Source organism: Oryctolagus cuniculus, chromosome 6 (assembly GCF_964237555.1).
Source record: "Oryctolagus cuniculus chromosome 6, mOryCun1.1, whole genome shotgun sequence".
Lineage (NCBI taxonomy): Eukaryota > Metazoa > Chordata > Mammalia > Lagomorpha > Leporidae > Oryctolagus > Oryctolagus cuniculus.
Genome location: NC_091437.1, coordinates 41105441 through 41119709, shown reverse-complemented (window position 1 = coordinate 41119709; position 14269 = coordinate 41105441). Strand labels below are relative to the sequence as shown.

The window sequence follows — 14269 nt, the reverse complement described above, 5'->3', positions numbered from 1 at the left end:
GTTTTCTGACATCACAGCTCGGAGTTTGACATTTGCTCCACAGCCTTCCAGGCTCCCATCACCTGGGCTCTGCAGCCCACGCTTCTGGGAGCCCCGCACTTGGCCCAGCCTGGCTTTCGTGTATTCCCTCCTGTACCCTTGACCACCCAGTTCCTTCTGCCTCTCTGTTGGGTGGGAATCTTATACATTCCTCCGTGTCTGGCTGAACTGCCACCACCTCCACAAAACTCCCCTGGGAATCTGCCTCTTTTGGGGGGATTTCTGTCAATCATTACCTTTCATGGAATACTGTATTCCAGGCAGCCTGTTAGCCTCTGACAAGCATTAGCTCGCTTCATGCTCCCAGGCACCCTGGGCAGTATGCGCCTGGCTTGCACCCTCTTGCAAATGAGACTAGATGAAAGCAGGCAGCAGCCACGGTGATTTTTTTTTTTAATACTGAAAAAGTTAACAGTTTATTATAACTTATTTTATTTAACAATCTAGGAAGTTCGCAGCCATCAGCAGTTCCAGTGCGATTTCAGGTGCAATTGGGAATTCGGGAATCTCGGTGGAGCTGTTAGTGTAGCGAACCTTGTAGGTAAAATACATGCACACTTTTGATAGCACATGTGAAGGGATCTCTCTAAAATTGACCTCATTGGTTTCGTTTTCAGCAAACTGACCTGGGCCACTCAACATGGCTTTAATTGTTCCTGATGTTAGTGCATGTTCTCTTTTTACAATAAATTCATGACCATCAGAAGATATCAACTTGACATACATGGCATCAGGGCCTTCACAGCCACCATACGTTTTCTCCTCTCCATCCATTATGTTCTTATGAAATTCTACTTTGCTTCCACAGAAACTTTAGTAGTTTCTCAACAACCCCGCAGCCACCGCAGCCGCCGCAGCCAGGTCCCTGCGAACCGCCACAGCCCCTACTCCAGCGACGGTGATCTTTATCACTCCTCTGCTCATGTCCCACCAGTGGCTTCCCACCTGCCCCTGGGTTCCTTCGAGGAAGCTACAAGCCGCTGCAAGGCCATCTGTGATCAGTCCTCACCCCTTCGTCTCTTCATTATGCTGCAGCCACTGTCACCTCCATGCCCTCCACCTCTGCTGGGACTGTCCACTCTTCTGCTTCTACATCCTAGCCCTGTGTCTTTTTTAAATGTATTTTTTTGAAAAAAAAATTTTTTTTTGACAGGCAGAGTGGACAGTGAGAGAGAGAGACAGAGAGAAAGGTCTTCCTTTGCCGTTGGTTCAACCCCCCACCAATGGCTGCTGCAGCCGGAGCACTGCGCCTATCTGAAGCCAGGAGCCAGGTACTTCTCCTGGTCTCCCATGGGGTGCAGGGCCCAAGGACTTGGGCCATCCTCCACTGCACTCCCGGGCCACAGCAGAGAGCTGGACTGGAAGAGGAGCAACCGGGACAGAATCCGGTGCCCAACCGGGACTAGAACCCAGTGTGCCGGCGCCGCAGGCAGAGGATTAGCCTAGTGAGCAGCGGCGCCTGCCTAAATGTATTTTTTATTATGCTAAAATATACATAATAGAATTTACCCGGAGCTGGAGTTGTGGCACAGTGGCTTAAGCCAGTGCCCACAATGCTGGCATCCCACATAAGCATAGCTTCCTGTGCCAGCTGCTCTCCTTCTAGTCCAGCTCCCTGCTAATTGGGCCTGGGAAAGCAGCAGAAGATGGCTTGAGTACCCTGGTACCCACGTGGGAGAACTGGAAGAAGCTCCTGGCTCTTGATTTCTGCCTGGTGCAGCCCCGACTGTTGCTGCTATTTTGGGAGTGAACCACCAGATGAAAACACCTCTCTCTCTCTCTCTCTCTCTCCCCCCCTCGCTTCCTCTCTGTCTCTTCCTCCCTCTTTCTATTCAAATAGCTAAATCTAAAAATAAAATACAGTTTAACATTTTAACTGTCTTTTTATTTTTAAATATTTATTTGAAAGAGAGAGAGAAGAAGAGGCAGAGAAAGAGAGAGGTCTTCCAACTGCTGGTTCACTTCCCAGATGGCTGCAACGGCCAGAGTTGCACTGATTTGAAGCCAGGAGCCAGGAGCTTCTTCTAGGTCTCCCACACGGGTGCAGGGGCCTAAGGACTTGGGCCATCTTCTACCTTCTCAGGCCATAGCAGAGAGCTAGATCGGAAGTAGAGCAGCCGGGACTTGAACTGGCACCCATATTGGATGCTGGCACTACAGGTGGCAGCTTTACCCACTACCCACAGTGCTGGGCCCAATTTTAGCTATTTTTAAGTGTATGGTTAAGTAGCATTAAAAACATACACTCAGTTGTCCCACATTCTCCAAAGCCTTCTCCACAACGTCTTCATCATCTCAAATGGAAACTCTGTACTCAATTAACACTAATTCCACCACTCCACCCGTGATCAGCAGTCACCATTCTGTCTTCTGCTTTATCACTTTGACTATTACAGGCACTTCATTGAAACGGAATCATGCATGATTATGTCATACTTATTTCACTTATGTTTCCAAGGTTCATCCATGTTGTTGCATTATTAGACTTCCATTCCTTTTTTAGATTGAATAATATTCCATTGTATGTGTATACCATGTTTAGTTTGTTCAGAAGATGGACATTTTGTTTATTTCCACCTTTTGGCTGTTGTGAATAATGTTGCTATGAATAGCCCCGTGACTTTGATATTGCAGGGGTTACACAATATTTACATTATAGATAATGTTACAACATTCTCTTTGTGTCTTTAGGGTACTAGGTACAATCCTGGTAACAGCCAAGAGAGTAAAGCTTTTATAAACACAAGACTCAACTGTGGCTTCCCTGCACCTTGGGATAATGTATGTGAATCCTTACCGTAGCCAATGGGACCCTACCTGAGCTGACCCGACTACTAGCTTTGCTTCTTTATTTAGGCTGCCCTTGCTGTGTTCCTCAAACTCACCCACTTGAAGCTCGCCTCAGGGGCTTTGCAAATGTGCTGTACCCTTGTCTGGGATTCGTTCCTCTAAACCTAGGCATGGCTGGCTTCCTCCTGTCTATTCCTCCTGTCTCTCAGGTCTTGCCTTAGAGACAGCATCCCTGACCAACTGCTCTGAGATCTCCTCTCCATTTTGGTATCAGCTTTGTTCTCCCTCTCTAGACTGTGAATTACAAACAAGCAGAGATTTTTTTTTTTTTTTTTTTTGAACCTTCAGTATCCCCTGCCTCTTCCCTTATTGCAAATCAGAAACCAGGAGCTCCTTCCAGGCAGAGGAATTTATGAAAAGGGTCCCTTTCCTGGAGCCAAAACAGCCAGAGCAGAACCAAGGAATCAGGATTCCAGGTACTCAGTAATTGCTGGTGGAGTGAAGTATAGAGTTGAGGTCACGAGGGAAAGGAGAATATTCAGCGTCTTTCTCCTTCTACCCCTTCTTGCAGCTCCCTCGAGGATTCTGCAGGAAATTGGATTTGAGCTTTTTCCTCATGTCTCACCAGAATCTCTTGTTGATCAAAGCTACACATCGGCCCAGTCTGCCCCCAATGGGGACTCTCGCCTGAGAACCCGGCTTTAATCCTAGGCCTCTTTGATCACCTTCTACAGTGCCGGATGCACCAGGCAGGGGGAGGGCACACAGGGCTTTATCCTACTCCTAGAGACAATGCTGTTGGAGACCTGTGGGCAGGCCATTAGCTCTGGCTGGTTTCTGGGAAAGCTGATCTAGTCATCGATTGAAATGGAACAAGAAATGTTACTTTCAGATTGAGCCCTCCTGGGCCTGTTATGGGCATTAAATGAGATAAGGTGCATAAAGGACTTAGAGCTGACTCTGTTCTAAGCACTAGTAGCTGTGAGTAAAACAAAGCCCAGCACCAGCCACAACTCTGAAAAGGGAGGAACAGGATTTCAGCCCAAAGTGCTCTCCCTTGTGCTCTGGACAACACTTTTATTTCTTTAATTGTTTGTCTATTGATTTAAAAGTCAGAGTGACAGAGAGAGAGAGAAGGAGAGAGATCTTCCATCCACTGGTTTGCTTCCCAAACATCCTCAATAGCTGGACTGTGCCAGGCTAAAGCCAGGAGCCAGGAACTCCAGCTGGGTCTACCACATAGGTGGCAGAAACCTAAGTACTTGGGCCAACATCTGCTGCTTCCCAAGCTATTGGCAGGAAGCTGAGTAGCTGGTACTTGAATTGCCACTCCAATAAGGGATGTCCATGTTCCAAAGAATGGCTTAACCTGCTGTGCCACAACACCCAACCCTTGCCTACACCTCTCTGATCTCAAATCCCATTACTCTCCTTCTCACTCCTGCCAAGCCAGCCACACCTTCCTCTTATCCCTGTCCCTTAAGTGCACTGTGCTCTTTCCAATGCCAACACCTTTGCATTAGCTGTTGTCTCTGTTGGCCTTTGCCCCATTTCTGGCTCTGTCCCATTCTTTAGGTCCCAGCTTCAATGTCACCTCTTCACAGAGAGCTTCTCTAACATACTCTTTCCTGTTTGTTACGTCTCGTCAATACTTTTCCTTCACGGTGTATGTTCTTCTTTGCCACAGTCTCATTTATTTACATATTGACTTGTTTGTTATCTGGTTTCTCCCAACAGAATGTCGGCAGCACAGGATAGGAGCCTTTGGTGCTCATTCTGTGCTGTAGCCTCACAACCGGGAACATTGTGCCTGGCACACAGCAAAGGCTTACAACAGACAAGGGCCCTTCAAAAAGTTTATGGAAAATGCAATTAAAAGATAATTTAAGGAGTACGCATTTAGTCTTGTGGTTAAGACACCAGCTTCAGAGTACTTGGATTCAGTTGCTGGCTCTGGCTACTGCCTCTGGCATTTTGCTGATACAAACCCTAGGCAGCATTAATGATGGCTCAAGTGATTGGGTTCCTGCTACCCACATGGGAGCCCTGTATTGAGTTCTTGGCCTCTGGCTTTAGTCTGTCCCAACTCAGGCTACTGAAGGCATTTGAGAAGGGAATTAATGAATGGGAGCTATCTATCTATCTATCATCTATGTCTCTGCCTGTCAAATAAATAAAAGATGAAAGAATACATTTTATTGAAAAAAATCTTGAAATGCACACATAGTTTTTTTCATCATATGCATTTTCCATGAATGATGAATATTTTCTTTCTTCCCACATTTCCATCCTCCCTGCTACCATGAGGGACATGGACACCTTAATGGCTGGGCTAAACACTTTTTAACCTTGGCCAAGTTCCTCCAAGCCTCCAATTCTTCATCTGTACAGAGGTGATCATTGAAAGTCTGTGATGATAACAGTTTCTATGGTGTTAAGAGGTGTGTTTGACTTCAACCAAAACCCAAAAACCTGTAGGGGTTGGACTGCTGTGTCTCCTGCAAACCTGAAGACCTCTTGCTCCTCCTCTCCTCGGGGATCGTCAAGTTCAGCTGACACATTCTCAGAGAAGCCCTCAGACTTAGCTTCCAAGCTGTGTGACCTCTTAGCAGTGCCTTTTCAGGCAGTCACAGCATTGTTGGTTATGAGCTGATTTCTGGTATCTGTCTTCCCCACTGGACTGGAAACCCTGTGAGGACAGAGACCATGTTTGGTTTCTGACATTTTTTGTTTGCTTTTCATAGGCTTTTTTTTTTTTTCTAGAACAAATTTAGGTTCACAGCCAAATTAAACAGAAGGTACAGAGATTCCCTTGTGCCCCTTAAAATTGCCTCCACACATGCATAGCCTCCCTGACAATCAACATCCTCCCACCAGAGCAGCACATTTGTTAAAATTGATGAATCCACACTGACACACCATTACCACCTAAGTCTATGTTCACATCCATGTTCACTTCTGGCGCTGTGCATTCTATGGATTTTGATGGATACATAAGGACATATCCGTCATTACAGTATCACACAGTGGCACTTCACTGCCCTGCGCATCCTCTGCGCTCCACCTTTTCATCCCATCACCACCTCTGCTCAACTCTTGGCAGCCATTGACTGATTTTTTTTACTGTCTCCATAGCTTGGCCTCTTCCAGAGTATTATGTAGTTGGATACATTCAGTATACAACCTTTCCATATTGACTTCTTTCACTTAGACATATGCATGTAAGGTTCATTTATGTCTTAGGTGGTTTGAGAGCCCGCATGAGGTGCTACCAGTCTTCTGGATTTTGGCCATTATAAAAGATGTGCAGTGGTGCCTCATTATTTTACTAATTTGTGTTTCCCCATGAACTATGATGTGGAGCATCTTTTCATAGGCTTCTTTGCCCTGTGTTTTTGCTCTCGTGCATGTCCCAACACCCAGCACAGTACTTCACCCTCAATAGGTGCTCAACAAGCATTTGGGAAATGAATGAATCAATCAAGCTCCGACCTCTTAAAAACCTGCATTCAGAAAATGCACTAACACTGCTCACTAAGGTCTTTCTAAAGTCTAAAATTCTCAGATGCAATCTTATGAGTATGATGGGATAAGGGGGTTCAGACATAGAGTACCAGTTTTGGGGTTCATTCCAGTGCTAGCATTTAGTGGCATTTCAGCTCCCAGTTGGAATAAAAAGAGTTTTCAGGATGCTTATTTGAAATAACCCCTAGACATAGAATTACCTCTCTTTGTCTCTCTCTCTCTGTCTACTTTGTCACTTCCACCCTGAGATGCCAGTTAAACCAACCTGCCTACTGTAAAAGGATGTTACTGAATCAAGACAGTGGATGCAGAAGGTGCCTCCAGGCGGACAACGTTTGAAAAGGCAAACAAGGAAGGCTACAAAGATCAGAGTCAATATTCTGTGTCATTGGATGGATACATCTCAAACATGGCATCAGCCAGTAGGGTGAGATGCAAATATCAGGCGTATAGGGAGCCTTCTTCCTGGTGTCACCAAAAAAACATTTGGACTTTGGAAATGAGAATGCTTCCTGTTTAATTGCTTTTCGTTTTTGCACAAAGGAGAACAAGTTGTGCAAAACACAGGTATAGATGCAAATGACTGAATGGCAAAACGGTGTCCCCAGGAGCCTGAGACTCTTGGAAAGATGGTTTCTGTCTGTGGGCTTCCATTGTGAAGAAAGGAAGTAGAATATTGTATAACCCGCGGTCTCCTCCTTGGCTGCATATTGGAGACACCTGGGAAGCTTTTGAAACTCTGGGTGCCTACTCAGCATCCCAGACCAATGACGTCAGAAACTCTGGGGATAGCACTGAGTCATTCCCAAGTGGTTCCAGTTTGTGGCCCTGTCAATGGCTTTCTGAACACCCTGCATAGTATCTTTTAGTCGAAGCTGTAAGTCATCGGATTCTCCACTAGGTGGCACCTTCCAGCAAACTTCAGTGATTCCAGAAAAGTCTTTAGGTCTAACCTTAACGGATGGATCCAGGAAGGAGGGCTCAGTGGGCATTGCTGGCAGGGAGGGGTCAGCAAAGCGGGTGAGAAGCCTGAACTTGTGGTTAACAACTTGCTTGTGAGCTCTGGAACATAGGTCGGGATTCATCCCTGTCAGAAAACCAAGGCCTTAAGAATGGGCCCTTCCATCCCGCAGGACTGTGCTCACCCACTCACCCGTAAACTCTGGTCTCTCCGCCCCACCCACTCGTATCCATCCGGCAAGAACCACAACAGCTGCTCACAAATCCTCCGGGAGCCCCGTTATGTGCAGGAGTGGACCCCTATTCTTATTATCTGGCTGGTTAACATTCTGCTTTTCCTTGGAGAGCTACCCTCACTTTCATCTCTGCTGGGAGGCTGGCTCACAACTGACCCCACCCCTAACTTCAGTCTTAGCCAACCAGAGCACTCCGTCTCTCTCCACCGCAGTGACTGGCCCAGGAGCAGACGCTGCACCCGACCCCGCGAAGGTGCCTTTGGTGTGGGGGCTTACCGGGAAGGGGTGGTCTTTCCCAGCTCAGGCTGCTGAGAGCACTGGTTATGAGCCACGCCTTGAGGACCGAACGCTGACTTTCGTGCCTCTCTGCCCACGGAGACTGTGGAGATAACATCAATGAGTTCCTTGCTCTCTGTTTTCCTCTTGGATTTAGCCCTTCCAAGCCAGGGCAGGATTTCAGGGGGAAGGAGAAGAGCCAGGTCAGGGTGTTCTTTTCCCAGCTTCCTTACTGGGCCTGGGCCTCAGGCTGGCTGTGCCTGCCATCAAAGGTCATAGCTCCTGTCGGGCAAAAAAGTACCCTCCTCTCTGAAAGGGACTCTTGCCTCTTGTGCCCTAGGGCTGGACAGCCCGGGGCTGTTTCTCCATCCCCCAGCCCCGCTCTGACCTACTCATATCCTTGTGGTTTCTTTACCCTGCCCCATTGTCCTCCTAGGAAACTCTCCTTCTCATTTCCCAGAGCCAGAGTGCCCTCCATTTCCTGCCTACACTCTACTCAGTTGAGAATCTCATGGCAGCCCCACGCCGGAGGAAAGTGGAGCTGAGATGTCATTGTTCCTCCCCTCCAATTGACCTTCCACATTCAAGAAATTACCTAATAATGCTGAGTTTATTGCCTAGTAAATTTTAAGTTTATCCCTTCCCCTGTAGGCCTATTTGGAACCTATTTCAGGAGCTTCCAAGAAGAATCCTTGATCAGAACCTGGCTGCCTCCATAGTCAAATCCTCTAGCTCCTGGTCCGTCCCCTCCCTCAGTCGTGGGCTTGTCTTTGACCTGTAACTTACCTCCCCGGGATCACAAGGGTGAGCTGAGCCTTAGAAATTACAAGCAAGTGCTACAGGCAGGCGGAGGAGGGGAAGTTCAGGGAGCATCAAAGTGGAGATTATTCTGGGACCACACACGAAGAAAAGATAGGGGACTGCAGAGGAATGCATCAGTCAAAAAGGCAAGGGAGCAGGCAATGGTAGTGCTAAGAGACCAAACCCTGACTCCTGGTTTTCCTCTTCCATTTCTGGTTTCCAGGATGCCTGGCTGGACTGAGGTCCCTGCCCCAACATTGGTGTGGGGTTTCTGCTTTCCCCGAAAAGTTACTCTCTGTCCTTGTGACCAAAGGAGCCCTGGTCTTGATAACCTTATGTCAAAGTCCCAGTTAAAGCCTTTACCATCTCTTCCTCGAAATGTGGTATCTCTCACACTGCCACTTCTGCTACTTTACTCCTCCCTCCCTTGAAATGAATCCACCCCCACTGCAGTGACCAAACTTGTCGCGTCCCTTCCTTCTTGTGGTCTCCCCATTGTCCTCACAATAAACCCCATGTTGCTGGCTGTACACTACATACAAGACTGCTGAGAGTCCCTTACCCTGACATTGTTGCTTTTCTCCTCCGTACCTCTGTTAATGTAGCTTCTCCTCCCCAAGATACCCTTCTGGTGCTTTTGTGCTGATGAGCCCTGACTCAGCTTACCCAGCATCTTCTCTTCACTTCTTCACTGGCACCTTCCACCTCCCACCCCAAACTCAGATCACTGTATATGTTTACATTTGTTATATATTAATAAAAATGAGAGTACTAACATTTATGGAGCTCTTTTTCTCCTTTTAAATAAAGATTTATTTATTTATTTGAAAGTCAGAGTTATAGAGGGAGAGAGAGAGAGGGAGAGAGAGAGAGAGATGATCGCAACACCCAGGGCTGGGCCAGATCAGAGCCTGGAGCTTCATCCGAGTTTCTCATGTGGGTAGCAGGGTCCCAAGCACTTGGGCCATCTTCCACTTCTTTCCCAGGCCATAGTAGAGAGCTAGATCAGAAGTGGAGCAGCCAGGTCTTGAACCGGCACTCATATGTGATGCTGGCACTGCAGCAGGCAGCTTTACCTGCTATGCCACAGCACTGGCCCCTATTTCCATTTTCTAGAGGAGAAAATGGAAGCAGAAATGTCAAGTATGTGTCATAACCCACAAGAAGAATGTGATTGACTTTTGTCTGTTGTTCATTTCTTAAAAAAAAAAAATGTTGAGAGAGTGTGTGTTAGTTTTATTGAGATATTTACCTGCCATACAATTCATTCACTTTGTACAATTCAATGGCTTTTAATATTTTTTTCATCACTCCCCCCAAAAACCTCATACTCATTAATTGGTTAATTTTTAAGCTGCTCTTAGTGGCTGGCATGATGCCCAGCACATAGTATCTGTTTAGCTAGACTTGCTGAAAAATGGATGGCTACCTTATGTAAGAGAGGGGAAGGTGCAAACTCCTCTCATTTCAACAGCAATTAAGAGATTTGCCCAATTCTTCTGTTTTTCCAGTTTCTACTTTTTCTCTAGTGATAGCCGTCATTTGGTAAGTATCCTTGTGTGCCAAGCTTGTCACTGAATACCCTGCATATATTATCTCATCAATGCTCACAATACCCAGAAAGAGGTGTTATTTGACCCATAGTGCAGGCGAGGAAGGCAAGACTCAGGAGTTTCAATAATTTGTCTGAAGTCTTACAACTAGAAGCCACCATTATCCTTATGTTAAGCAAACTGCTACTGTGTTTCATTGAGCACTCCTCCCTGCCTCGGCACTGTGCTAAGTCCTTTATGTACATCACTTCATTGATTCGTTGTAGTCATTCATTCAACAGTTATTTATTGAGAACCTACCACACACCAGGCACTATAGCAGATGTTAGGGATTCATTCAGTGGTTGGCAAACAGATGGATCACGGTCTCACAGGGCTCACGATCTAGTTATGGAAAAGGCATTGCACAAATGAACACATGAATAACAATTGAATCAGGAGGGAGGAAGGAGAAAGGTCTTCCCGACTGACAAGGGGCAGCTCTGGTGGTAGAATGCAGTACTGTTGGGATCTAAGTTCAGTACTGTGTTAGACCACTTTTCATTACTTTAAAATATCTGAGAGGAGCTTCTTTGGAAAAGAAAAGGTTTTTTTCAGCTCACGGTTTGGAGATTTCAGTTCAGGATGGGACAGCTCCATGGCCTGGTGCCTGTGGAAGCTCATGATGCTGGCTGGGCAGGCCCAGTCACCTGGTGACCCAGGAAGAGAGAGAACACTGGCCCAACTTGGACTCAAATAATCAAACCTCTTTCAAGAACCACCCTTCCAAGGACACATCCCCAGTGACCTAAAGACCTCCCATTGCCACCCTCCTTCCTAGCCCAAAACTAGATCATATCTCTGCCCCTAATCCATCAACTCTTAACATTGACATCAGAATTTAAAAGTCTGCATGAGTTTTGGGGAGACGAATCCTACCCAGCCCATAATAAACACCCTGCAAAGGTCCTCCAGCGTGACACCCCCAGGCAGTTCTCTACGTGGGACTCTGGGTTTGCCAATGGGCCACTGAGTAGCCTGCTTGTTCCTATGGAGGTTCTGCTGCTTGCTGGAATGCGAATGTGTGTGACTGCACGTGTACACACAAAGTAGAAGCTCCAGTGTCCCATTCCCTCAGCCGCAGTTTGCCTATGGGACAGCCAATGGCTAAGCTTGGCCAGTGCTCTCTGTCTTCAGCTGGGAGATTTACATTTTAAGCGCACTTTGCTATATAGTGGATTGTACCTCACCATTGTTATGTAGATGATACTGGCAATCACGCCATACAAATACATAGAGATAGTCTCATTTTTTTTCCAACTGCAAACCATGCCATGAATGAACTAAGCTTCAAATACTGCCCTATAGATGGACACTTGCTTTTAATCTTGTGCTGTTAAAATAACGCCGTGATGACTAACCTTGTGCACATTTTTTCTATAATGGGGAGGTGAATCTTCAAGGGGCGGTTCCTAGAAGTAGGATGAAAGGAAACAAAGGATAAACAGACCTTCAGTTGTGAAAGCTATGCTAAATTCCCCTCCACAGGGGTTGAGTCATTTTGCTCTCCTACCAGCCTGGGCCCACACAATAATTTTTAAAACACATATTTTACATAAAGATCTACGATTCCAGCTTCTCTGGAAAACTTCAAGATCAGGCTCTACCAGTCCTGTCTTCCTGCATGATTCACTTGGGGCTGAGCAATGGTCACTATGGCCTTGCAACTGATGTGACCTACCCCCTTTGCTCTGAAGAGGAGGAGACTCGACAAAATCATAGAGGAGGCCAGTTGGGGAGTAGAATCCAGGTACCCCACTCCCAAGTTCAGTTTCACCAGGAGGCCTCCTGTGTACAAAAGGGATGGGTAATGAGAACAGGCAAGTGCATCAAGGGACTGACAATTTAGCACTAAAATTGGAGTTGTTTTTAGCATTCAGTTAGCTCATATATACCTTATGCCACCTTGTCATGAATTAAACTGTGACTAATCCACATAAAGCAGAGTGACAAATTGGTTTCTATTTCTTCAGAGCAACCCCAAAAGAGGGTTAATGCCACAGTGGAGAGATTCAGGTTATACATTCATTCATTCTGTCATTCATCAAGCACAAACTATACACCAGCTCCTGATGGAGGAACTGGGAATTCAAAGACAAGTGTGCACGTGGTGAACACGGGGCTCTAAAGAGACAAGCATGTAAGATCCTGACGTAATGCAAGAGGTACTTTATTGAAGGCATCTACAGGCTGCTACAGAGCCCGGAGAAGGAACTTCTGATTTTGCTGAGTGCCCCTGACAAGGTCGCAGGGGAGGTGATGTTTGGGGGCCTCCTGGCTGATGCACAGCAGTTTGCTAAGAAAAAGGAGGGGCACAGGAAAGAATTTCTGTAAGACATACAATCTTTGAGGACAAGATTCTTTCTTGGAAAGTGCACAGCTCAAAAAAGGTTTGGCAATTAAAAAACAAAAAAGAATGAAGTAAATTTACTGCCTTACTCAATTGAAAAGTCCAGAGTAGGGGCTGGTGCAGTGGTGCAGTATGTTAATCCTCCACCGGTGGCGCTGGCATCGCATATGGGTGCTGGTTCTGGTCCTAGCTCCTCCTCTGACAATCAGCTCTCTGCTATTGCCTGGGAAAGTAGTAGAAGATGGCTCAAGTCCTTGGGCCCCTGCAGCCACGTGGGAGACCTGGAAGAAGCTCCTGGCTCCTGGCTTTGGATCAGCGCAGCTCTGGGCTGTTGCGGCCACTTGGGGAGTGAATCAGCAGATGGAAGACCTCTCTCTCTGTTTCTTCCTCTCACTGTCTGTAACTCTACCTCTCAAATAAATAGATAAAATCTAAAAAAAGAAAAAGAAAAGAAAAGTCCAGAGTAGATGTGGCTTCAGGTACAGTGAACTCCAGGTGATCAAAGCATGCCACAGAGCCACAGAATTCTCCTTCCCTCCCTCTACCTCTTTTTCCCTCTCTCAGCTCTGCTTTTTCCTTATGTTCTTGGTCCCCAGGAATGCTACTCTCCACAGATGGCAGGGCACTTGCTAGCAGCTCCAGGTTTACATTATCCTGACAGCTAGTGATGCCAGGGGCAAACTGACTTCTCTTTCCCAACCACTCACTAAACATCTTGCACTGAGTCTCAGTGGCTCTGTGTGAGCCACTTGTTCCCCAGTGGGGTGTGGAGTTGGTTAGCTCCATCTGGGTCCTCAAAGCACTGAAGACTGAGCCCCAAAGGAAAACACGAGTCCTGTGTACAGGAACCAGATCCTGACACAGGGCAGACCCAGAGCCCATCTCTCTCCTCAGAGGCACAGGTGTTCCCAGACACCTGGTATGTGCATGCACTGCTGTTTCTGAGACCAGAAGAGCTCAAGGGTAAAGACTGGCAAAGACTGAAGAAAGAACTAAGATTCAAGTCCTTTAGGACAAACAACTCCTTGATTTTATCAAAGAAGAAATGCAGGATCAGAAGAGGGAAGTGATTCTTCTATAGTCACACAGCATGGTAGCACCAGAGGGGGACCTTCTTGCGGTGAGCAGTTTTTCATCTGAGGAGGTCCAGAGTCCCTGAAATGGGAAGTGCATTTCTGGAAACCACTGTCCTGTGGCAGGTACCACAACCTGCAGGCCCAAATGCCATACCATCTGCCCCAGGTTTGTGTCTGTTGTTTGTCCTGGCACCATAACAGCACAGCCATAGGCCCCAGGGGCTGGATGGCACAAGGACTCTAAGCCCTACTGAGAGCAGCTAAAGGCAGGTAGCAAGGAAGACAAATAGAAAGTAACAGAGCAGGGTGTGGGGGCAGGAAACTGGGGTGAAGATGGGCCAGGGAAGCGGCTAGGGGTGGGGGGGCGCTTTGAGGGAGGTAAGAAGGGAGATGTTCAAGCCAGGAAAATTCATCCAGGATCTGGATTTCCACTGTGACCTCCCACTCTATATATTTTATTTTTAGCAGTGTGATATATACATTTGGTCATAAAATTTAATTCAGACAGCTTATAATAAAAACCAACTGCTTCCACCATATCCTGTTCCCCAGACATCAACATTTTTAAACTGTTTTGTTTTTAGCTTTGACTAACATTTATTGAGCACTTTTTAAAAAAATTTA

The 14269-nt window shown here is 46.6% G+C and overlaps 1 protein-coding gene and 1 long non-coding RNA gene across 2 annotated transcripts; both read right to left on the bottom strand.

Annotated features, from left to right (window-relative positions):
- Positions 1 to 453: 453 nt before the first annotated feature.
- Positions 454 to 924, bottom strand: LOC138850201 (elongin-C). Its single transcript, XM_070076352.1, has one exon. The coding sequence runs from the start codon at positions 811 to 813 to the stop codon at positions 475 to 477; it is 339 nt and encodes a 112-aa protein (XP_069932453.1). The 5' UTR covers positions 814 to 924; the 3' UTR covers positions 454 to 474.
- Positions 925 to 9894: 8970 nt separating this feature from the next.
- LOC103347932 (uncharacterized) lies at positions 9895 to 13896 on the bottom strand. Its single transcript, XR_007919005.2, has 3 exons — positions 12659 to 13896; positions 11901 to 12007; positions 9895 to 10564 (listed from the first exon to the last, which is right to left on the bottom strand). It is a non-coding gene; the product is annotated as an uncharacterized lncRNA (long non-coding RNA).
- Between the last annotated feature and the right edge of the window lie 373 nt (positions 13897 to 14269).

What these genes read in the sequence shown, in the direction of transcription:
- LOC138850201 (XM_070076352.1), bottom strand. Translation starts at nt 813, where the DNA reads ATGGATGGAGAGGAGAAAACGTATGGTGGCTGTGAAGGCCCTGATGCC.